The sequence below is a fragment of the Pipistrellus hanaki genome (assembly GCF_964339955.1).
Source record: "Pipistrellus hanaki genome assembly, chromosome: 10".
Taxonomy (NCBI): Eukaryota; Metazoa; Chordata; class Mammalia; order Chiroptera; family Vespertilionidae; genus Pipistrellus; species Pipistrellus hanaki.
Window position 1 is genome coordinate 72,032,882 of NC_140512.1, and position 24,350 is coordinate 72,057,231.

The 24,350-nt window shown below is 48.9% G+C and overlaps 1 protein-coding gene across 1 annotated transcript in view; it reads left to right on the forward strand.

Annotated features, from left to right (window-relative positions):
- Positions 1 to 251: 251 nt before the first annotated feature.
- Positions 252 to 24,350, forward strand: part of RNF32 (ring finger protein 32) — a gene marked incomplete at both ends in the record, with an annotated part of 30,916 nt that continues 6,817 nt past the window's right edge. The window contains 7 exons of the mRNA XM_084897293.1: positions 252 to 289; positions 1,360 to 1,363; positions 11,379 to 11,643; positions 12,741 to 12,883; positions 15,273 to 15,305; positions 15,801 to 15,925; positions 16,069 to 16,177. Coding sequence (XP_084753419.1) covers positions 252 to 289; positions 1,360 to 1,363; positions 11,379 to 11,643; positions 12,741 to 12,883; positions 15,273 to 15,305; positions 15,801 to 15,925; positions 16,069 to 16,177 — 717 coding nt within the window. The remainder of the gene's footprint in view (positions 290 to 1,359; positions 1,364 to 11,378; positions 11,644 to 12,740; positions 12,884 to 15,272; positions 15,306 to 15,800; positions 15,926 to 16,068; positions 16,178 to 24,350) is intronic.

A 24,350-nucleotide genomic window follows, 5' to 3' on the forward strand; every position in this document is an offset into this window, starting at 1 on the left:
GTGATCCAATAAAAGACTGTGTACAGAAAATACAAAATTCACACAACTCGATTTTTAAAAAATGGGCAAAGGAAGACTTGAACTAATACTTCACCAAAGAACATCTACAGATGGAAAAGGGGAGGTGAGCCGATTCTGGACCTCAGCAGCGTTGGGAACCGGAGCTACACCACAGGCATCGCGCCGACGGCCCTGCGCGGACGGCTGACACGGCCAAGTGATGGGCAGCCCAGCGCCCGGCCGTTCCCACGATGCACTCTGACCCAGAGGCTGACTGCGGGCTGCAAAGGTAAGCACTGACCATAAAACCCTACAATCCCACATGTTTATCCAAGGAAATGAAAACACGCTCACATAGAAACCGGGGCCGAATGTTTGCAGTGGCTTTATTCACAGTTGCCAAGAACTGGAAACAAGTCCCCTGTCCATCCGCTTGGGGGTGGACAACCAGAACGAGGTACACTCACCGGTGGAATAGGCTCAGCAACGAAAAGGAAGTGCGCATGCGTGTCACGGCATGATGGACGCTCACGTGCAGGAGGCTAAAGCGGAAAGGCATATTCCAAGGGTTCCATCCTGTATGGTTTCGTGTGGGAGCCCCTCTGGAAGAGGCAAAGTTATAGGGACAGAAAGCGGATGAGTGGCTGTTAGGGGCTGAGGGGAGAGGCTGGGATGCGTTATAAATAAATAGAGGCAGGGAAACTCTTTGTGGTGATGGGTATTTTTAAAATCTTAATTTTGATGGTAGATAGATAACTACTTGTTTTGGTCAAATGCATGAAACTATGATTAAAAAGGTGTATGTATTTTTTTACCTCAACATACTTGATTTAACAATGTACTAGAATAGAAATATAAATGTATAGGAAAGTTATTTCAAAACAGGAAGCAAAGGGAATACCAATATACAGTCACCCTAAATAAATAATGCTACATTCATACAGTGTATTCTATTGCAGCTATTAATATTAATAATCAAGCTTGAAGTTCCTACTAATCATTATCTACAAATACAGATTGAACAGGATTAATTTCTTTTAAGAGAACCATAATGTAGAAGAGCAAGACTTGAGTGCAGATATCCCAAACCTCCGTGCTTTTACCTTTTTACTATCCGAGTCATGGCTCGCTAAAACCAGGGAGGAAATGGAAGCACGGAGCAAGCCTGGAAAACAGTCTCCAGCGTCACCTACCAGCACAGAAAAAGAATCTGAAACCAACTGTCCGGATGAGGACTATGTGCTTTGTCTCCCGCTCAGTCTTTATAGTGTTTAAACAGGGATTTTTTTTTTTTTTAAGCCTTGACTTTCAAAAGGTCACATGCGCGACATTTCCCTAAATCTTTGTCTGGTCTCACAGCAAGGTGAGTTTCTTAATGCGGCCTCGATCAGGTGAAAGGCATGCGGGCGGGGGCGTTAAATAAAAAGCTATCTCGAATAGCATTTTTTAAAAGGCAAACATCAACCTTGTAAGTATTAAAAGCACGTCCTGAAATCCACTCTGATGACAGTTTAAGAAAGCCGCTTTTATGTGCTCGGAGCCCTGCTCGGCAAGGTCTTTCAAATGCGGGTGTTTACCTAAAAATACAGGCCGGGGCCGGAGCGGGCCTTGAAGAGGCGCCTTTTGATTGCACACAGTGAACTCAATCTTTAACTAATAAATTGTCCCACACCTTTGTCTCGCCCGAGAAAGGCAGAGGTCTGCTCCTCACAAGAACGTACAAGCCTCTTTAAAGGAGTAGGTTTTGACTCTGTGTCTCTGTACTTGTTGACTTAGAGTTTCTATGAGTGACAATGCACATCACGGGGTTTTTTTAACTCTGTCATCTGTGCTACTGAGTGTACTTTGACTCAGATCAAAGTTGAAAGCTTCTAGAAAGTACACAAACCACAGTGTGACAAATAGCATGCTGTGTTTGACCCAGCAAACAATAAATCACTTTCATCCATCCAGGTAAAGAATCCCGTGTTTTCAGTGCTAATTCTGAAGTCTGGAATGACAGAGCTCCGCCACATTCTCGGAGAGCAGGGAGCTTTAAATGAGGAGGAGATGCAAGAAGAGTCACATTCTGCAAGCGCTGAGTCTCGCTGTTCAAAGGCCTGTGGTTTCAGTTCTCTCTTGTCTGAAACGCACTGCAAAACTTACACCAAGCAGGACATGTCCAGATAAAACACGCTAAAGTGTCTGTTTTCTTGGTTGAAAAGTAATTTGTGGTCTAGCTGTGCACCACAAACTGTATCAAAAGAAGCTACATGATTCAGCAACACCACAACTGCCTGTTTCCTGGTGAGCCTTCACCGTGAGGGGCTCTTGAGCAAGGACTGGTAATTCAGAAACTGGCCAGAGACAAAGTTAGCCGGGGTCGGCCTGACCTGAGCTCTGACCCCTCAGACAGCACGGACAATGACTGTTCACTGAGCGCTGGCTGTCTGCTAGGGCTTGGCGCAGTGCTTTACACGTATCACCTCATTTAATCTCTCAGAAGTCCTTCCAGGTAGAATCATTATTCCTATCTTCCAGATGAGGAAACTGAGACACAAAGAAGTTAAAGAGTTTGCCCCGTTCACACATGTCTAGTGAGTGACAGAGCCTGGATTGGAACTAAGCTCCTTTACTTCCAAAACCCAACTTCGTGGCATCAAGGTGAGAACATTTTACTCTAACACACCAGTGACTATAATGGCTTAAGAACTGATGCACTGCCCTAGCTGGTTTGGCTCAGTGGATAGAGCGTTGGCCTACAGACTGAAGGGTCCCAGGTTTGATTCTGGTCAAGAGCATATACCTTGGTTGCGGACACATCCCCAAGTTGGAGGTGTACAGGAGGCAGCTGATTGATGTTTCTCTCTATCAATGTTTCTAATTCTCTATCCCTCTCCCGGCCTCTCTGTAAAAAATCAATAAAATATATATATTTTTTAAAAGAACTGATGCACTGACCTTTGCTTTCAAATGCCTTCCTGAATCTAAACGTTCTCCTACTTCACCCTTCCAGGTGGTTTGAATGGCCTGGGCCTCCCAACGTGCGAGATTATGAATGCAGCCAACTCACCGGGCCGGACGGGAGCTGGCAGTGTGCTGGGGCACCGTAACTGAGAAAGCATGCAAGTTCTTTTCCATTTTGTACAGAGAAGTATGTTCTGGATTTATCTGAAAAATGTATTTTTGGATTCAGATGTCCTGATAGAGACTACAAATTGGTAAATCTAAAATTTAACTAACCAGTCAACATTTCAAACTTGCACTAAGCCTTCTGGCCTCTGCAATGACCTGAATGATTAGCGAGCCCCATCTGTGTGATTAGGAGGGCACCTGGCCTCACCTCCTGAACGCAGGAACAGCAGCTGCCGGGACAGCCTGGCCTCCCGCCGGACGGCGCAGGCAGTGACCGGCCTCTCGGCGCCGCGGGCCAAACGCTGGCAGGGACAGCAACAGCGCCCTCAGCACGAACCAAAGCCCAGCGCCCAGTGGACTTGCCAGGGACATTTACGTGGTGAGCTGTCAACATCTTTTCTAAAGGTTATTTAGAAATCCCTCCAGGAAAAACAGGATAAGAGAACTTTCAACTAGGAATCAAAAGCTCTATCTTGCCACATGAAGCCATTCTTAATGAGCCATGATCATCTGGGCCCATGTGGCAATGTCCTCCCTCCTCCACGGCCCCGGCCCTCCAAGCCCCTCTGCCTCCTTCCCAGGAGCTCGCCCGGCCACGGAGAGCACCTGGCTCCGCTCCCGCACCGCTGCATCGCCCTCCGGCCTGCAGAGAGCTCTGCCAGCTCCAGCCCCTGCTCCGGGCCTCTGTGCCTGCCAGCGGTCAGCCTCACCACAGGGCAGTGCTGGCCGTGTCCCCTGCACCGGCCACATGTCCCCCATCGTCACCGAACGGCACAAGGTCTTCATGTCACTCTCCTCCTCCTCCGAGTCTGTGACCCTGAAAGCAGGCTTTTAACTGATTTCACTTGGTGGTCTCCGTAGGTCCTGGCGTGGTACATTCATAAACAGACATTTAATAAATATTGGGGGAATAAATAGGTCAAATACGGAAGTAAAGACAGAGTGCCCTGTTCTCCTAAATTGGTTTTGCTTTTTTAAAAAAATATTTTTTAATTGACTTCAGAGAGAAAGGGAAAGGGAAGGAGAGAGAAACATCAGGGATGAGGGAGAATCATTGATGGGCTGCATCCTGCATGCCCCCTACTGGGGATCGAGCCCACAACCCAGGCCTGTGCCCTGACTGGAACTGAACCATGACCTCCTGGTTCATAGGTCAACACTCAACCACTGAGCCACGCTGAGCATATTGTTATGCTCAGAATAACACAGAAACGGACACCAATTAAAATACACATGTAAACTATGCTATACACCTGAAACTAATACAAAATAGTATTGAATGTAAACTGCAATTGAAAAAAAAAAAAAAGAGCAAGGAAAATTTTGTTTTAAATATACATGAAAATACTCCCACACCAAACCACTGACAGGATTAAAACAAAATAGAGCAATTCCAGAAAAAGAGGGCTGTGCCTGTATCCCTCCTTTGTTCTGTCTCCTTTTGCACTTGCGTGCCACTAGCCCTCTTTCTGTTTGAGGTGACCCTTGGAAAGTCCTCTCACGGCCTTTCTCTGGGGCAGTATCTGTTTCCGTCTGCGTGCGTCTGCTCAGAGGAATGAGCATTTCCAGGCGATTACAATGGGCCGCTGTGGCCCAGGCAGCTGGACCCTTCCAGCCAGCCCCACGCATTGCTGTGTACACAGATGTGATGCTATCTGCCCAGATGCACACACCTGCCGCCCTCCAGGGTGCCCACACTCCCTGGCTTTATGACTCATTTTGAAGGTAATAAAGAGACAGTGACAGTTATCATAACAGGACTTCATAGGAGTGAAAAGCATACTATGCGAGACAGTTGCTCCCGAAAGGCGCATGACTGAGAAAGAAAGCAGATGCAGAAGAAATGAATGGCACCTTCACCACCGGCAGAGGATGACGTAATGGTGACAGTCCTGCCCCAGCGTCACATGAGATCCACGTTCTCACAGAAGCTTTCACCTCCAATCACTTCCGCTCGTGGCCTCGCTGCAAACACCCGTCTGCGCAGTAACACGCTCTGCACGCGGGCGAAGACCTGGGTGGGAAGCGCCGATGCTGTCAGACTGGAGAGGGCGGCAGCCAAGGCCCGCTCCTTGCTCCTTACACCCAGCAGCTCGTTGCCCGCACAGAGCAAACTGCGGCCGCGCAGGGTGGCGGGCCCGTGCCGGGGCAGAGCTGGCCATCGCCCTGCTGCCTGCACCCACGTGCCCACTGGGCCGCCCTGCAGGCCCCGCGCCCTGAGTTTAGGCTCCACACACTTGCTTGGACTAGGCATCTACCAGGCCCTCCCCAAGGGCCCCGCCTGGCACAGGCCGCAGCGGGAGGAGGCACGCCTCTGCAGGACACTGCGTGGCCGCGAGGCTGGCAGCCTGGGCAGCCAGCGGCCTCCAGGGCTGGCACGTGGCCTCTCTTGGTTCACTCCTCTGCAGTGCGGATGGGAAGTGATGGCAGCCCACTCAGCCCAGCCCCGTGCCCACCTGAGGCGTCCTCGTGAGCAAAGCGAAGCTACGGCCGGAAACCCCTGAGTTTAAGGGGAGAGGGGCCTGCATTACAGCCTTATTGTCACTGCAGACACGGACACGGCGCGAACACGGGAGAGCACACAAACGGACCCTGCCAGGCAGACATGACAACAGAACTGAGGCCACAACCTCAGCAGCAACCGGCCCCAAAGGCAGACCCGGTGCCGACTGCAGCCTCTGTGTGCCTGGACGCGGGACCAGCCGAGAAAGCCAGCACACCCAGCCCCATCGGAGAAGCGCCCCTCTTCTACTTAGGCCCGGCCCCACGCCCACAGCCCTTCCCCCTGCCCGCCCTGGCCGCCCCCCGACCCCACGCCCACAGCCCGTTCCCCCTGCGTGCCCTCCCGCCCACCCTGGCCGCCCCCGGCTCCAGCGAGCTCTCGCTTGCGGGGCCCTTGACTCCAGAACAGGCAGGAGCAGAGACGGGGACATGATGACAAGCGACAACAGACCCACGGCCAGAAACCCAAGGAGGGGCTGTGGCCTGACCACGCTGTGTGAGTGCACAGGACCGACTAAAACCGGAGTGGCTTCTCTCACTTCCCCTTGGACTTTTAAAGCAGGCTTTTCTGTGCACGTGATTTCAAATTCTTCAGAGTGTTCCCAAGGGCTCCTCTTAATCCCTCCACTGGCAAGCCTGGTCTTTTGAAGCTCCTTCCCGGCCAGCGCCCTTGTCAAATCATCACCTGGCCTAATTCTCCCAGCTCTCCAGTCAGCCTGGCTTTACCGGAGTCACCGGCACTTTCATCAGCTGCATTAAATCCGAGTCTTTCACAAGACTGTCATTCAGCTCCGCAACCTATTTGCCTTGTATTCTTAACAGTTTATGGTGTCCTCCGTCTGTGAGACCCACAAAGAGGCCGGTGGCACAGTGACGGCCAGGCGGGGAGGGCGTTTGCACAGAGCTCATTGCATAAACGGGATAATGCAACTGGGATATCAATACCTCAACGTTTTCATAATCTCCTCCACATTTTAGAATTATCATTTATAAACAAAAACTTGTAGAAAAAGATTCTTATCTAAAAATAAAACTCCATACTTTTTATTTTAAACAGCACGTACAGTCAGCCACCCCGCAATGCACAGGCCCGGGATCTGCTCTTAAGCATTACTCTGGGTGAGCTTTAGGAGCAAACCTGTTTACTCTCCTCTTTGTCAACTGCATAGTGTGAGGAATTTTATGACAAATTTCCATCACTCCACAGAAAAAACAAACACAAACGTGTCTCTAGTGCAAGTGCGGGACCTCCTCCTCCCCAACCAGAAGGCGCTCCACGGCCACGCCAGCACCGCCGCCTTCCCGCCTCGCGTCTGCGTGGACGAGGCAGAGTAAGACCCCTCCCCACGCCGCTCACTCCCCTCCCCTCTGGGCCGTGCAGGGGACTGCGGCCAGTGCCCTTTCCCGTCCGTGCACACACAGCCCTCAAATAAGCCCAGCTCGGCTGATTTCTCCCGCAGGGCGGGGTGGGCGCAGCCGTTCACTCTAAGCACGTCCGTGTCCTCCAAGCGACTGAGCAGAGCAGCCGACACGTCCTGCGGCCACGGCTCTCTCACTTCCAGCCAGACCCGTGTCAGAGCACCCCGCTGGGACGGAATTCTAAGAGAAACGCACGGTGCGAGCGCTGCACACGGGGTGGGGGCGGGGGGGGGGACACACGAGGTGTGCACAATGAGGGTGCTTGGAAGCCACACATCACACATGCTCTGCATCCGGGTAACCTCCCAGGCCCCTCTTTAAACAAACAAGCAAAAACGCTAACCCTGACATAAAGCACCGCCCACTGAGAGCCGCGGGGAGTGCGGCGTGCTAACGACCCCACCCAAGAACGCGCTCCTGGCGATGTGTCTCAGGCCAAGGCTGGGACCGCATCTTAAGGAGGACTGAGGAGGGTATTCCTCACACCCTGTCTTCAATGTCCATCTAGTCAGCCAGGCTTCTGTCAAGAATTACAAAGTTATAACTGCGAGGTTAAGTTGTCAAACCAAAGCCTGCAGAAAAACATTCTGCGTAGCTAATAAGAAACACCCATTTCTGCCCAGGCCAGTGTGCTCAGTGGTTAGAGTGCCAGCCCATGCACCAGATGGTCTTGGGCTCCATTCCTGGTCAAGGACATGTGCCTGGGTTGCAGGTTCGATTCCTGGTCTGGGTGAGCGTGGGGGGCAGCGTGAGGCAGCCAATTGATGTGTCTCTATCATATCGGCATTTCTCTCTTATTTCCCTCCCTCCCTCCCTTCCACTCTCTCTTAAAAAAACAAAAACGATAGAAAAAAATGTCCTTCAGTGAGGATTAAGGAAAAAAGCACGTAAGTGCCCATTTTGGGGGGATAGAGCGTGCAGGTAGTAAAGCTGTCGTGAAGTTTTAAATTTGTGGCTAGAGGAAAGGATACACGGATATAAAGAGTACACACACGGGAGGTTTCCACCACACCACAGCCCTAAGGTGGTGAAGTACACCTGATTGCCAACCGAATCCGCCCGTTACAAGTAACAGAAAAGCAGACCAAAACCAGCCGACCTGGGAGGGACTTCAGTCCTCAGGCAGCGAGAGGCTGAGAGGAAGGCTGGCTTCCGGGGTCCCGGCCTCCGCTCCCGGCCCAGGCGCCCCCTGGCCTGGGGATCCTCAGCAGCTCCAGGCCCTCCCCGGATGGAGAGCCGGCCACTGCGATCTCCCGCCTCCTCTGCCCGTCTTCAGGGGAAGAATTAAAGGAATGTCCCCGGAGCCCCTACTAACACAGAGTCCAGCCAGTCAGCCTGCTCCATCCCGGGTCAGTGGCTGAGCCAGGGCGCTGGGGTCTCCTGACTCGCTCAGGCTGGCCATGTATTTCGTCCCGGAATCCCCAGGGCTCTTTGACTTATGATAGGGTTAAACCTAATGAACCCATTTTAAGTTTAAAATGCCATAAGTGGAAAATGGATTTAAACACGACCCTGTAGGTACGGGTGTGTGCCTCATGGGGCCAGGCCCGGGGTTGCGGCTTACTGGCACTGCCAGCACCACCGAGAATCTCACTGCAAAGATGAAACCTGAAAATCATGTTGCCACGTGTGCACATATCCATGCAGAGAAGCCTGATGTAAACGTAGCTGAATCCAGAGCAGAGAGGGTGGGGCAGAGGCAGAAGAGGTAGTGAAGCCGATAAATGGCTGCCCTGGTTGTGTCCCTCACTAAGCTGGGCATCCACCCGCTCACCAAGAGGTCACCGGTTCCATTCCTGGTCATGGCACATGCCTGGGTAGCAGGCTCGACCGGGGTGCAGAAGGCAGCCCATTGATGTTTCTCTCATCAATGTTCTCTCTCTCTCCCTCTCTCTCCCTAAAGTCAATAAAAATATATTTAGCCAAAACCGGTTTGGCAGTGGATAGAGCGTCGGCCTGCAGACTGAAAGGTCCCAGATTCGAATCCGGTCAAGGGCATGTGCCTTGGTTGAGGGCACATCCCCGGGGTGTGCAAGAGGCAGCTGATATATGTTTCTAACTATCACTCTTGTTCCTCTCTATAAAAAATCTATAAAACAAATATTTTTAAAAAATAATTTTAAAAAAATAAAGTCAGTAAAAACATATTTAAAAAATAAATGGTTTAAGTTTCGTCAAATATCCTGAAAACTGCAGATCCAAGAAGCCAGTGACCTCCCGGCACAAGGTTCAAGAGAAAATCAGCAGGGCCCTAGAAGCACCCCCCAACCCCACCCCCCTACCTCTGAACCCCCTACCCCCACTTCCCCCACTCCTTATCAGGGCCCCACCACACACCTTAGGCCAGTGGAGCATGCGCGGTGCGGCTCTGTGCCACGGAGCCAGCAAGCATGCGCAGAGTAGTCCTGTGCAGAGGGGGAGCGCCTGAACCCCAGGCCACGTCCAGAACTTGTCACTGGGGAGACTGGCCCTTGAGCATGCGCACTGGGGGGAGGAAGGGATGACTGCGGAGGCGGCAGTTGCTAGGCAACGGTGAGCGGTCACAAAGGTGGAGAAGCAGGCTGTGGTGAGGGCGCGGAGGACTGGGGTCGGTTACAGGGTACCGGCTGGTACCCCCCAGAGCTAGAGATGAGCAGGCAGCAGGTGAGGCGGCGGGGGGCTGACGCCTGGGCCACGCCCGCGCCCCCCAACACGCCCACCTGGCAGGAAGCCCCTCAGTCCAGGGCAGCCCTGGTGACGTGCCTTGGTGGGGCCTAAAAACATCAACAGTCTGCAGCGGGTGACTTCTGAAACTTAATGCTGCCCGGTGCTTAAGAGGGAACCGAGTCCAAAGGCCTGGCCATGTTTTTGCAGAGAATTTAACTGTTTAATTTTATATCTGTCTGTCTGCTTCTGGCCGTCCCGGCTGTGATCTCACCAAAAATGTTCAAACAAGGAATTCACAGGATATGAAAAATAAGACAGTATGTCCAATTGTACTTTAAATGGTATATCTCTTACTGCATGTTTTTAATTGGCATGTTTATTAATTAGCTTAAGGTCACTTAAACAAATTGGTAACTAATTACTTTGGCACCACATGGTATTTTTCGTTACCAAGCTACCCTTGGTAATACTGGAGTTTGCGAAGAATGAATATTCCTATTAATTTCAGCTCTTAATATGGGGCAAGGGTTACGTTTCTAAGAGCCAAGCCTGAAGTCTCGCAGCAGCCTGAAGGGACGTGGGCCAACAATGACCATTTACAGAGTACCTTCAGTGTGAAAGGCCCACGGAAGACACTTTACAAAAACTGCCTCCTGTGCTACAGCTCTAACCCTGCCAGGTGTGTGTGTGTTATTACACCTTGTAAGGTGAGGAAGCTGACTCATCTGCAAAGTAAACTGCCCAGCAAACAGGTGGAGCCCCCGTGTGTGTGTGTGGTGGCCACACCGAAGCGAGCCAGGTTCCTCTCTGCCCTGAATCCAGGGTCTCCTTCCTCCCCGGGCGGTCTCCCTTTGGGTACGTGGTGCAGCAGGTCCGCTCCCGCCGTCCTCCAGATCGCAGTGAGTGCTCTCTCTGGAGGACTTCCCGCACAGCCCGGCCTTCGGCCTGAGGTCTGTGCGCTCATGTGTAACCACTGTTGTCTCGCTCTCCTGTGCAGTCTCACCCTGACTTGCTGTGGACTGTTTCTAAGTAGAAGAATGAAAGGAATGCAATACCATGATGACAGAATTTGATAGAGCCAAGCAAGCCGCAAAGCTTCCTGATTTAGCATGTTAAAAAATAAGGTACACAATTCTTTTCTGAAACATACACCTGGTTGTGGTCATGGATATGTTTTACTTCAGTTATGTGAGAGCATGAAGACAGCTGGCAAGCTTCACTTCACTGAGGACCTCTTAGCCTCATGGCAATTTTACTCCATGTGAGTTTTCACCAAAAAGGCATCTACTAATTGCAAGATGCTCTGGTGTAACAGAGCAAGACTGGCCTGCAGCCTGACTTAGAGCGAAACAGAACGTGTTTAGGCGCACACAGCCTGTATGACAGCGGTCGCCAACCTTTCGGGACCTCGCAGACCACCAGTGGTCTGCGGCCACCGGTTGGTGACTGCTGCTTTATAGGCCATAATGAATTTATCTGCATTGTAATTCACCATAGAGACTAAATGAGCAGCTATTACTACGTCACTGCCATAATGAGGAGACGGCTCTGCTCCCATCCAGCTGACAAGGGGTCCAGCACCCTTTCCTGGGTCCCTCGGGCTAGGAGGCCTTGCGGGTGGAGTATGAAAGCCTCGGTTTTCTTCTAAACGATGTCACATAATGTCCTGTCCATGTGGCCTTGTTCCTTCTTTTCAGGGTAATTCATCTAAACGAGAGAACTTAGCCGTCGCTGCAGTTGCACTACAAGATCACATTTTACATGATCTTCAACTGCGGGACCTTTCAGTGGCTGATCATTCCAAGACAAAGGTACCGAAGAGAGAGAACACATCAAAGTCTCTGAAAAGAAACACAAAAGCTGTCACAGAGACGGGACTTCCAAAGACTGCAGCAGGCCCCAAAGAGGAAGACCCAGAAAGAGAGTATGTTCTTGATCCAAAGCCGCCTCCATTAACGTTAGGTAAGCTGACCTCATCATTCATGTTTGGTGTATTCAAGCTAAGGAATTTGGCTGAGGTTAATAGTAAAATGTCCTCTGGTACAGAATGTGTGACCTTATAGAAAGATGTGTGTGTGCTAAAGTTTGGAAGCAATGATGGGGACAACTAAATAAAGTAAATAGCATTGGTAATGACAATAGCATAAGCAAAACGGTGAAATGACACATCGCTCACCCATGCCGACGGCAATAAGGAATGGTGTGGCCAATGGGAAGCCAACACTCTCTGCCGCAGAGGGACACCCAGAAGCCCAGGAGCGGGCTAGAACTGGCATGGCACCATTTGGCAAGCAGCACAGTGATGACACCATCGGTGGGGAAAACCATGCTGCCACACACAGTCCCACATGCACACGTTCACTGCAAGGGCACAGCCATAACGTTACATGGTAACATGGGCCAAACTGCACTTGACCCCGACAGACACCCCACTGGTGCCTCTGGGGGGCGCTGGGAGGGTGCGGCCTCCCTGCTGTGGTGGTCTCCCAACACGCACACGCAAGTTCAGCCTGAAGAGACATCAGAAAAACCCAGTGAAAGGACATGACGTGGCCCGGCCGCACTCTTCCCGGGGGGAGGAGAGCCGCTGACGACAGGCCTGCCAGGCGGCGGAGACCGTGTGCGGGCGCAGAGGAGACACGCCGCTGGGGGAGCGGGCAGAACAGAGGCCGAGTGGGCAGGAGCAGACGGGCAGTTGGGTCAGCACTCTCTCCTGGTCTGACTCTGCCTGCGGGCTATGGCGCGGTAACTGTGGGGAGCTGCTGAAAGACACAGGAGGACTCTGTTTTACCTTTTGCAAGTCTGACATTTTAAGCTGAAAGAAAGACACAGAAAACATTTAAAAATGATGCGGGGAGTAGAAAATAGGTGTGTCTGGGACAGTGTCCTCACACACATGTGACGGCACCACGTGAAGGGGACCCACTGCCAGAGCAATACCCTGAGCACCTTCCTATTTCGCTCCAGCCCGCAGGCAGCTGGCTGTGTGCTGGTGTCACTGAGTGTGAGTGAGCCCACGTCGTAAACTGTTAACTCACACCACATTGCTTTCACTCCAGCGCAGAAGCTGGGCCTGTGTGAGCCTCCCCCACTGCCACTCTCCGCAGATGAGTGGGAGCAGGTGAAGCAGAGGTCCGTCTCGCAGGGGGACTCCTCGCAGCCCTGCCCGATCTGCAGGGAGGAGTTCCAGCTCCGGCCCCAGGTGGGTAGCGGGAGGGCCCGGTGAGCAGCCTGGGCCCCTCCTGGGAGGCGCTGAGATTATATGCCCCGTGCACTTTAATAGAAGGCATTAGGTACAAAAACACGCACACAAACCGAGGTCCTTTCTTCCTGTGACACTCAGATACTCACATTTTCTTGTCCATTTCCATGTGTGAGGAAGAGCTGAACACTGTAGCTAGCAGTGCTGTTCACTGACTGGACAGTATTCTCAAGCACAAAGACTGTGGGCAGAAAGCCCCGTGCCACCAGCGCAGAGCTGAGCGGTTGTGACGCCGACAGGAGCGTCTGTCCCCAAGTGGAAAGCATGAAAGCTAGAAGGCATTTTTAAGCTGTTTTATGAATCCTATATAATAAAAGGCTAGCATGCAAATCAACCAAACAGCAGAATGACTGGTGGCTATGACGTGCACTGACCTCCAGGGGCAGACGCTCAATGCAGGAGCTGTTCCTCGTGGTCAGTGTGCTCCCACAGGAGAAGTGCCATTCATCCAGAAGCCCTGAGCTGGGCTCAAGGCTGGTGAGCACAGCCGTGGCGGCAGGATCCTCTCCCACGTCCATGGCAGCGCTAAGGATGTCCAACTGCTGGCTTAGGCCCCGCTCCCCTCACCTAAGCCATCAATAGGAAATCCCCCCAGGGCCCCTGCACCGCAAGAGGGCGCAGGCCAGGCTGAAGGACAACCCCCTCCCAGTGCACGATTTCATGCACCGGGCTTCTAATTGAAATATAAAAGAAAAACTAGGCTTGAGTGTTTTGAGATAATTTGTGGAAGATGCTCTAAGTAAAATCTATCTTTATTCATGAGACTTTGTTACACTAGAGAGTATATGTAATCAACCTCTGTCACAGGGTTTCTGTACGCTGATTCTGGGTGCCTGGTTACCTGAACCTGCGTGTCAGGGATGCGCCTGCCCTAGAGTCTCCATCCCAGTGACCTCCATGCAGGGCCCTGCCTCCCCGGGCAGGCCCTCGGCGTTTACTGGGAAACGCAGCAGAATCAAGAGCCCACTTCGCTGGCTCCCTGGCACATAACGTCTCAAACTTCATTTGTTTTCATAGGTTTACTGTAAATGAGTTAGTTCACAATAAAATTTTTGGTCTTCACTAATTTGAATTCACCACTGGATATATTCCAGTTCTCCATCAGAACCTAACCTTACGTCTGTGAAACTCAGGCGTTTCGAAAGACTTTAGCCCTTAAGCTACAAGATTACCATCTCGGATAGTTCAGCATTTTAGTGTAAAGATAGTTAATGAAGCCACGGGTGTCTTGCTGCCTGGGACCTCTTTCTTTAATTTTCTTTTTAAATCATTTTTTACTTTTAATTACAGTTGACACACAGTATTATGTTAGTTTCAGGTGTACACCCCAGAGATTAGGCATCACATAACTAAGTGGTCATCTTGGTAAATCTAACACCACCCGACACAGACCTGTTATCAGGATACCACTGATGGCACTCCCTGCTGCACCTTCCACCCGGGACTGTTCTGCCCAGCAGCCTGCACTGCCCCATCCCTCCTCCCTCTCCCGCCCCGCCCGCCCGCCCAGCTCTCCCTTACGGAGGACCAGCGGCCTTTGTCTTGATTGGGTCTAAGCTCTGGCTTTTGTCATAACCCAGAATGTCACCATTTGTGGGAATTTGGGTCACAGAAAGAGAACATTTCTCCTGACCACACTCTCCCTACATTTAAAAACAAAAAGTGATTCCTATGTAACCAGCACTTATTACTATTTAGAGCACATGTGTCAAACACAAGGCCCGCGGGCCAAATCCAGCCCTCCAGGCCTTGCAATGTGGCCCGCACCGCGCTGTCATCACTGCACTCCGCTGTCAGTTTATGACATTGTCAGTTTATGACTGTTCAGTAAACCATTCGGCCCGCGATTTAGGCTGGATTTTAGATTTTGGCCCCTTCTCTGATTGAGTTCGACACCCCTAATTTAGAGTGTCAGCATTATATCTCAATAAAGCTGTGCTTTTCAAAGTTAAATAGTGCAGTGTAGTTGTACAAAGCCCGGAAAAGGCGTTTTCTTACCTTTCTCTGCTGCCCCCACCCCCATCCCCAAGGATCTGCCCAGGAAATGCATCCACTTCATAATTGTTTCGTTTTTAAGTATACACTCTTTTTATAGCAAACTTCATGTGTGTTTGATGTTTAACTTAGCTTTTCTTGTTGAGATTATATGCCTGGGCCATACTAAAAACACTAAATATTATGCATATGGAGGTTATTAATTTGCTTTTTTAATTTTTCAAAGAAACAACAAGCTTACCTTTCGAGCACTCAGAATTTTTAATTAACGCATTTATGCTGCTTCTCTGTTACACTAATTGAAACTTCAAACACTTTTTTTCTCCCGTGGCAGGTGCTGCTTTCATGCTCCCACGTGTTCCACAGGGTGAGTGGCTGCGCTTGTGCTCACGTGTGCGACGCGTTGCCTGTGGCTTCGGGAGACGGGGCCGTCCTGCTCACTGAGTCCCCTCACAGGCCCGCTGGTTTTATCCGCAGTCACCTTTCACAGCTTGCAATGTGACTTTGGGCCACAGTGCAGTTCATCCTGCTTAGAAAGTGGTGGGTTTTATGGGACAGAACCCCAGCCAGACGTCTGCATGGCAGTCCGAGCGTGGGTCCCGGGCTCACTGCGGTCACCCCCCACAGTCACCTCTCCTGCGCGGGACTTGTTTCCAGAGGTTCTGATGTATGTGCATGTGTATTCTTGTAAGAGATCATTTGGAACAAGCTATGTGAGGAAGGTGTTCACAGCTGTTGAAACTTCTTCATGATCTAAATCGGACCGAGTCTCATAATTACGAGGACAGAACACTGTAATTACATGGGAGTGAAAACGTGGTGCCCGAGTCATCACTTGTTTAAGGGAAATGTTTCCCCGCAGGCGTGCCTGCAGGCCTTCGAGAAGTTCACCAGCAAGAAGACCTGTCCCCTCTGCAGGAGAAGCCAGTACCAAACCCGCGTGATCCACGACGCAGCCCGGCTCTGCAAAGCCCGGAGTGCGACCCGGTGAGAAGGCCCCGGGCACCCGCAGTGGCAGGAGGGCTCAGAGGTCACGCCAACGGCTGGTGTCACAGTGGGGGGGGGGGGGGGGCTTCCACCCAGCCCGCACAGGACAGCCACCTGACCACCCCTCTCCAACCCGTGTCCAGGATCCAAGCTTGCTGGAGGGGACACGTGGTTAGGAAGTGGTACCGGGACCTGAGGAGGACACTGCCACCCACAGATGCCAAGTTGAGGAGAAAATTCTTTGAGGAAAAGGTAGGTACATACCCTTAATTCTCCAGAAACTTCTGTTTCTACCTTTTCTTTTAAGCCATTTAATGGTGTTCCACCAGCTTTGTGGCTTCAGTTTCCTCAACTGTCACATGAAGGAGCGACTTGTACCTTGTAGAGCGATTCTATAGTGTTTACAAAGGCCTAGCACACAGTAGGCGCTCAGAAGTGTGTATTTACTGTATGTTCCTATGTGTTTAGACACCTCTCTATCATAGCACCTCAGGGAGGTGGCCATTCGGACAGCACACTGGCCCGACCCTCAGGCGGGGCCAGAACCTCACGGTCACGTCCAGGATCACTGTGTATGGGGTTTAGATCCGTTCGCACCTCCCCACCCTCCATGTGGAGTAATGAGTGACAGTAATTGCTCCGTCCTGTAGAGGGAGCCTCTGTTCCTCTGTCCTGCCCTGAGTATGGAACCTCAGTGGTCCCGTCCTGAGCTTGGGGAGAAAGGTGATGTTCACACTCAGCCCTGGTTCCTCAGTTGTGCAGTCAGTCCGAGGAGCTGGTCCCCGGCTCATGCCGTCCTTTTACCTAGTCCCAGGGCCATGCAGGCATCCTGCAGGCAGTGGCCGTGGCCTTCACTCTATCGCAGTGGACAACAGGGTCCTTCCTCCCAGTGCCCTTCCTGACACTCAGGTGGCTGTCCCAACAATGAGGTACCAGAATATGCACAAGAAAGTCAGACTCTTAGCTTGCTGTGACATCATTATGCCTCATATTTAATCAAGAATATACTTGATTTGCCCTCAGCAGCAGGACAACACAAAATGCACTATGTGAGCAAATGACATAAAATACTGCTTATTTTAACGAGAGAGGAATTTCCCTGGCATAGACATCAGTCCACGGGTGGGGCTGGCCCTGTGGGAGGAGCCGCAGAAGGAACCCAGAGGCCGTGGACAGAGGGGCTGCTGGCACACATTTTTCGACATGTCTGTGAGGAAGTTAGATGCCCAAGTCAGCCACGCCCCTTACTTAGGGAAAGGGGACAGGGTCCAGGGACAGGCCATCTTGCTCCCTCAGGCTTCCCTGCTCGGCAGGAGGGCGCGGCCAGACGGTCCTGGTGGGCCTCTGGATAAACAGCGTGCCACCTCCTCTCTGGATCACAGTTCCTTAGAGTTTATTTACTTTTAAAAAGTCCTGTCCTCAACCACAACGACGTTTCAGCCCAACCTACAGTCTTCATGCTCACTCCCTGCGGGAAACCTGGTTTCTGGCCAGTTACCATCTTCTCAGCCATGTCTTTCCTCCTTCACAGGGACTGGCCATCTCATGTTGTCGTTCATTCTCAGGTCACACCTGTTTCCATCCTCCCAACCCCCTCCAGGCTTTGCTCTGTTCAGTTTTCTCTGAGTTACTTTGTAATTCCAGAGTATGATAGTGTTGGCTCTCCAATCAGAAATTACTCATTTTCTGTTACGGAATTTTACAAATTTGATAGCCATTTTACCTTATGAGTATAAATACTGTTTCATCTACACACACTGAAACTTTTAAAAATATAGGCTACGCTTTGCTTTCACATAAAGCAGTGTCATGAGACTCAACTGATTGTACATCTGCACACACACATACACACACAACTGAGACCTTCCTTCCCCAAAAGTAGTATCAGCGAGGCCAGTTTGTTGCACACAGAGCATTTCATTGCTGCCTCTGCATTCTGTCTATTTTGTGCTCCCCATGTTTAATGAGTTGGAGAATCCCCGCCACCTCTGCTCGTTTCCTGTCTTCCCTGCGATCTCTTCACACCTCCCCCAGCTCCCTCATCCCCTGTGGCCTTCGACGTGTGAACCTGTGACCCAAACCCCACCTTAAATGGCTGAAGTGATCAAATGCCAGATCCGTGTTAGCAGCAGGTGTGCACTTCTGCCTCCCTCCTCGCTGCCTCGCTCACTTAAACACCTGCGCCAGCACACCCAGAGCTGTGCTTCAGGTGATAGGCCACTTTTTAGTTGTTTCTCAGTGACTTACATTTCATGATTGTTCCTACGTTATCCAACTTGATGGAATTCACTTTGTGAGCTATAGGCATGGACTAGGAAATAAAAATCTATAATTTTAACTTACAATTTTAAAATGCCAATATCTTTTAATGGAATCTCAAAGATTATTGATCTATGCTAGTCAATGTCACATTACCCAGGATGCTAAAGATGCATCCAAACTATCTGATTATTACACAAATAATAGTTTGAGAACTTATGTCAATAAATTAAATTACTGTAAATTACAGGGTGAATGACTATTGAGAAATATGGACTTCCATAGTCTCAAAAGTACCAACCACAGATCACTTATAATTTACAAATAGAATGAGAATATTCTGTGGAATATTCTAGAATAAATTGTCTGGAACTACAAAACAGTTATAAAACAATAAGATGGCATTAGTAAGTCCTTGCCTATGAATGGTTACTCTCAATGTAAACAGGTTAATTTCTCCAATCAAAGGGTAAAAATATAGGATCCAACCAGAGGCTCACTTCAGCTTCAAGGACACACATAGGATCAAAGTGAAATGGAGGAAAAAGTATTCCTTACAAATGACAGCAGTCTTGCATATTCTAGCAGACAAAATAGACTTTAACTCAAAAGCTATAACAAGAGACAAAGATCATTATATGATAAAGAGCTTAATTCATCAAGTAGATATAACAAAAATTAACTCAAAATGGATTAAAGACTTAAGACCTGAAACCATAAAGTTCCTAGAAGAAAATATTGAGAAAAGTCTCCTTGACATTGATCTTGGTAACAATTTTTTGGATGTGACATGAAAAGCAAAAGCCAAAATAAATAAATGGGACTACATCAAACTAAAAACCTTCTGCACCTCAAGGAAACAACCAAGATGAAAAGGCAACCTACAGAAGGGGATAAAATATTTGCAAATCATGTATCTGATAAGAGATTAATATCTAAAATGCGTAAGTAACTCATATAACTTAATAATTTTTAAAAATCCACATCTGATTACTGGTAAAAAATGAGCAGAGGATCTGAACAGACATTTTTCCAAAGAGGACATCCAGATGGCCAACAAGTATATGAAAAGGTGCTCAACATCACTAGTCATCAGGGAAATGCAAACCAAAACCACAGTGAGAAACCACCTCCCACCCGTTAGGATGGCTGTCATCAAAAGACAAGAGATAACAAGTGCTGGCAAAGACACAGAGAAAAGGGAACCCGGTGACCTGGTGGTGGGAATGTAATTAGTGCAATCTCTATGGAAGCAGTATAGATGGTCCTTAAAAATTAAAAATAAAACTACCATATGACTCAGCAATCCCACTTCTGGGTATTTATCCAAAGGATATAAAACCACAATGGGATATCTGCACCCCTTCATTGAAGCATTATTCACAATAGCTAAAACATGGAAACAACTTAAGGGTCCATCCACAGATTAATGATAAAGAAGATGAGGAAGATAGATAGATAGATAGATAGATAGATAGGCAGGCAGGCAGGCAGATGATAGAGTATTACTCAGCCATGAGAAAGAAAGAAATCCTACCATTTGCAAAAACACGATGGACCTTGAGGATATTATGCTAAGTGAAGTAAATCAGACAAATATTATACAGTGCCACTTATATGTAAAATCTAAAACAGTCAAACTCAGAACCAGAGAGTAGAATGGGAGCTACCAGAGAAATGGGAGATATTGGTCAGAGTATACACACTCCCAATTATAAGATGAACAAGTTCTCAGATCTGATGTAAAGTATGGCGACTATTGTTAACAAAGCTGTATTATATGCTTGGAAGTTGCTAAGACAGTAAATCTTAAGTGCTCTCACCACAGAAAATTATGTGAGGTGTTGGAAGTATTAGCTAACCCTACTATAGTAATAATTTCACAACATGTAAGTACACCAAACCATCACATCGTATGCCTCAAACTTACCCAATGTTATGTGTCAATTAAAAACTAAAAATCACAGACTGAGATATCCTATATAATGAAACCCTAATATGCAAATTGACCAAATGGCAGAATGATCGGCAGTATGACCAGTTGCTGTGATGTGCACTGACTACCAGGGGGCAGACACTCAATGCAGGAACTCCCCCCTGCTGATCAGTGCGCTCCCTCAGCCAGAAGCCAGGCTCACAGCTGGCAAGCGCAGCCGCAGTGGCAGGAGCCTCTCCTGCCTCTGCTTCGGCAGGCAGTGAGCCACGAGTGGTTCTGGGCTGAGAGACTTGGACTCCACGAGGAATGTCTGACTGCCAGCTTGGGCCCGATCCTTAAGCTGGCAGGTGGACACACCCCAAGGTGGACATATCTACAAGAGGGCACAGAGCAGGCTAAGAGACCCCTCCTCCCTCAGTGCATGAATTTTGTGCACCAGGCCTCTAGTTTAAAATAAAACTATAACTCTTGGGTTTCTCAATATTCATCCCCATTTTCCAGAACTGACACATGTACTAAAGTCCACCTTCAGAAGAACCAGTGTCTGCAGGTTTCCTGGGAATACACACCCATTTAAAAATAAAGAAATTCCGCAGCTAAAACTAACAATGACGTTGCCGAGGCTGCTGGGGTAGGAGACAGCTCTGTGACCCAGGCAGTGACATTCCTGCAGAGGCCTGCCTTTCAGCTCAACTCTGACACAGGTCTCATCCGTCACCCTCCCACAACCTACACGTGCACAGAGCCACTAGAGATTTAATGTCCAATTTTAGAAACTAGAGATTTTACAAAGCACACTGTGCAGTAACCACAGCTTCCAATACGGTGAATTCTCAGTCACCTGCGGAGCAGCCAGTCTTTGATCTGGGGTGACGTGTGCACCCCTAACCACATTCCTAAGCTCAAGCCCCGTTCTGACAACTGGTGAATGTTAAATTCATGCAAATTAAAACTGCACATTACTAGCAGAAATAAATCATGATCTACATCCCACCGTCGACAGTGGTAAACATCGGCTCCACGGCCTCACCAGCCAATGAACCAAATGGGGCACAGTTCTCCTTCCCTACCAGCAGCCCATGCAGTGCTGTACCCACTGCCTCCAGACTGCTGGGACTAACACATGACACCCCATCAGAATCATCTCATATAAGAAAGACTATTTTAACACCAGAAAAGTAAGAACATTTGGCCACACTGAAGGAGATTTCTTTACACTGAAGACATTTAGCAATATAAAAACACTCCACTAAAGTTATTTTTTTCTTTCACCCTGGAAGTGGGTGAAAACTTCTTTGCTGTACTTGAGAGCCACTGGTTGAGACCAACAATAAGTTACAATCAGGGGAAAAGGAAGTCTAATCAATAGAAAAGAGAGGCAGCAATGGGGTGTTTTAGGCACAGTAAATTAGGAAGTGCTTATTTCCTTTAGAGTTCCAAGAGAGGGAGAAGACAGTGTAGATGAGCGGGGCCATTCTGTTTTTATAAGTCAGTCTGTCTTCCTTGCGAGAGCTGTGGCAGTGCATTTCCACTCCTATACTACAGAGGGATTCGTGAAGTCCCTTCCTACTGAGTTTTCATGCATCTGTTGGGTGTTACTGGTAAAATACAGAGGCCGTCTTTCTACAAATACTAATGCCTCCACACACTGAGAATTCCTCTGCACAGAGTCGCCTTGCTTTAAGATGTCACTGGCACATTCCTAACAAGACTACACTCGAGCAAAGTGCTGCCATGCTGCCTGCGGGTTCTTTCAGACAGACAGTGTCCTGACTAAGAACCAGCAGATCAGATGCTCAGCTCTGCCCCGTGAGCAAGTGTCCAGAACGGACCTTGAGTCAGCAGTGCTTTGTTGGGGCGGACGCAGGGCTGTGAGGACAACATGGCTGTCCTGGGGCATCGGGAGCTCAGATCAAAGCCACCTGCAGAGGTCCGAGCCCTGGCTGCCACCGGCCCACAGGGAGGCCAAGTGCTGCCCAGAATGCAGCGGCTGCTGGTCGAAAGCCTTTGATCCTTATCTGGAAGTTCTGCTAGCATATGTCATATAATTGAGGCATGGCCTTTTATGACTGCAATTAAAACTTTTCAAATGCACTATATCATCTCCACCCAAGCTAAACGTCCTAACCATTGTGTAAAAAGTTAGTGATTTGTCAGACACTGGTTGACTTTAGGGGCTGCTCGCTCCCACACCCTCCCGCGTGAGATTTATCCTACTTTTTTCATTTACATCTCACCAAACAGCATAATGGTCTGAAAGTTTGTTTAGTCCTTTGAGTTCCTTTATCACATAGAGATGGCAAACATTCTGTTGCTAACTTGAAGTGGCTCCAAGCAGCAAGACTGTGAGGATATTAAACCAGTAAAAGCTTATCAACTGATTCATTGATATGCTGTAAATTCCAGGCTTTTCATTTTGCTTTTGAGGGTGGCCCTAAGTCAACACATTAGTAAGCAATTTGCTGACATCAAGATGGATCACTCTGAGAGGCCTCCTGGGCAGTCAGAGTTCACCTGGGTACTGTTGTGAGCATACTTTTTTTAATGGTTCGCCAGTACATTACTTGTAAGTAACCAGAAATTGCTTTACATATCAATAACCTGAACTCTTAATTACTCATCAAATATCTGAAATATGAGATTTAGAAGGAAAAATATATTAAGACAATCATTCTTATTAAAGTTCAAAATTTTATGCATTTTGTCTATTTCTGAATAATTAATAGTAAGCATTCGTTTAAAAACTAGCACTCATGTCTTTTTTTTTTTTTTCTTTGCTAGTCCTTGCTCTTCACTTTCTAAGGGCATCTGACCCATGTAACCTAGAAGGAGTTAGTAAAGGAAGGTGGACACTGAGCACGTGAGAATTTGACATTTAAGAAATACTCCATAAAAGCTATACTTAGAACATGGCTTTGAATGGGTCACAGTAGGTAGTCAATAAATATATATTGATTTAACATCTTAAAATATTTCCCTTGTGAACCTTCAAATACTTGAAACTATGAAAATAAAGACAGTCACACCTGTTCACATTCAGAAATTTGCTTTAAATATACACTGAAGGATTTCAGTACATTTATTAACAAGCTAATGTCAATGTTATGGTTATTAGCTAAACACTGATCTTTTATGCAATCTTGAAACTGACAGTAACTTTAAAATCATTGCACATAGACATTGTTGTTTTTTAACCCTGGAAAGAAACTGTCAGAATATGTGCACAGGGCATGTGTGTCCTCATTCCTAGCTATTCCAAACTTAAAGTCCAATTTTTACTGAATGCTAAGGGCCTCGCCAAGATGAATGAGGTGATACCCCGAATCTAAGGAACTTGCTGGAGTAGTGAGTACACACAGGAACAAGATAAGAGCATCCAGCCCTGATGGGCAAAGGAAGGGGCCAGGGTACTCGAGAGAGTTGAGAGCAGGGAGCACAGGCATGGAGTCATGGAAACGAGGGAGGGAGGGAGGCTGGCCAGTCCTGAAGATGCACGTAGGAAAGCAGGGAGGGGTGTGGGCGTGAGGCCACGGATCCTCTGCCTCCAGAGGGTATGCAAAGAAGTTGGATCAAGTGAAATGTGGGGAGGGTGATGCCATTGGCGATGTGGGCACCAGGTGCACATCCTGCCGCACAGCCACCCTTCCCTGGCACATGCCTGCTTGCCCCTCCCACCTCCTGATTCTTGGTGCCCCCACCCCGCCTTCCTGCTATGTGGGAGCCCTGGCACTAAAGAAAAAGGTCCTGGTCACATGGTCCGGGCTAGCACAGAGCCCGCCCAGAGAGCGCTGCAATTTCTAAACTGCTGACTCGACCACTTAGGAACTGTTCCAGGCCTTCCACTCACTCACTGCGCAGCACTACCTGGGAAAGCTAAAATTACTCACTTTTAATGTATTTTTTTATTTCAGAGAGAAAGGGAGAGGGAGAGAGAGCATCAATGATGAGAATCATTGATCTGCTGCCTCCTGCACACCCCACCCTGACCAGGAATCAAACCATAACCTCCTGGTTCATAGGTCAATATTCAACCACTGAGCCTTGCTAGCCAGGCTAGTGGTCTTTAGTCACCATTACATGTAAAGGAAATTATTATTTTTCTCAATGAAAAGCATATAATTGAGGATTAAATGACAATTTTTTTTTTATTGATTTCAGAGAGGAAGGGAGAGGGAGAGAGAGAAATATCAATGATGAGAGGGTATCATTGATTGGCTGCCTCCTGCACAC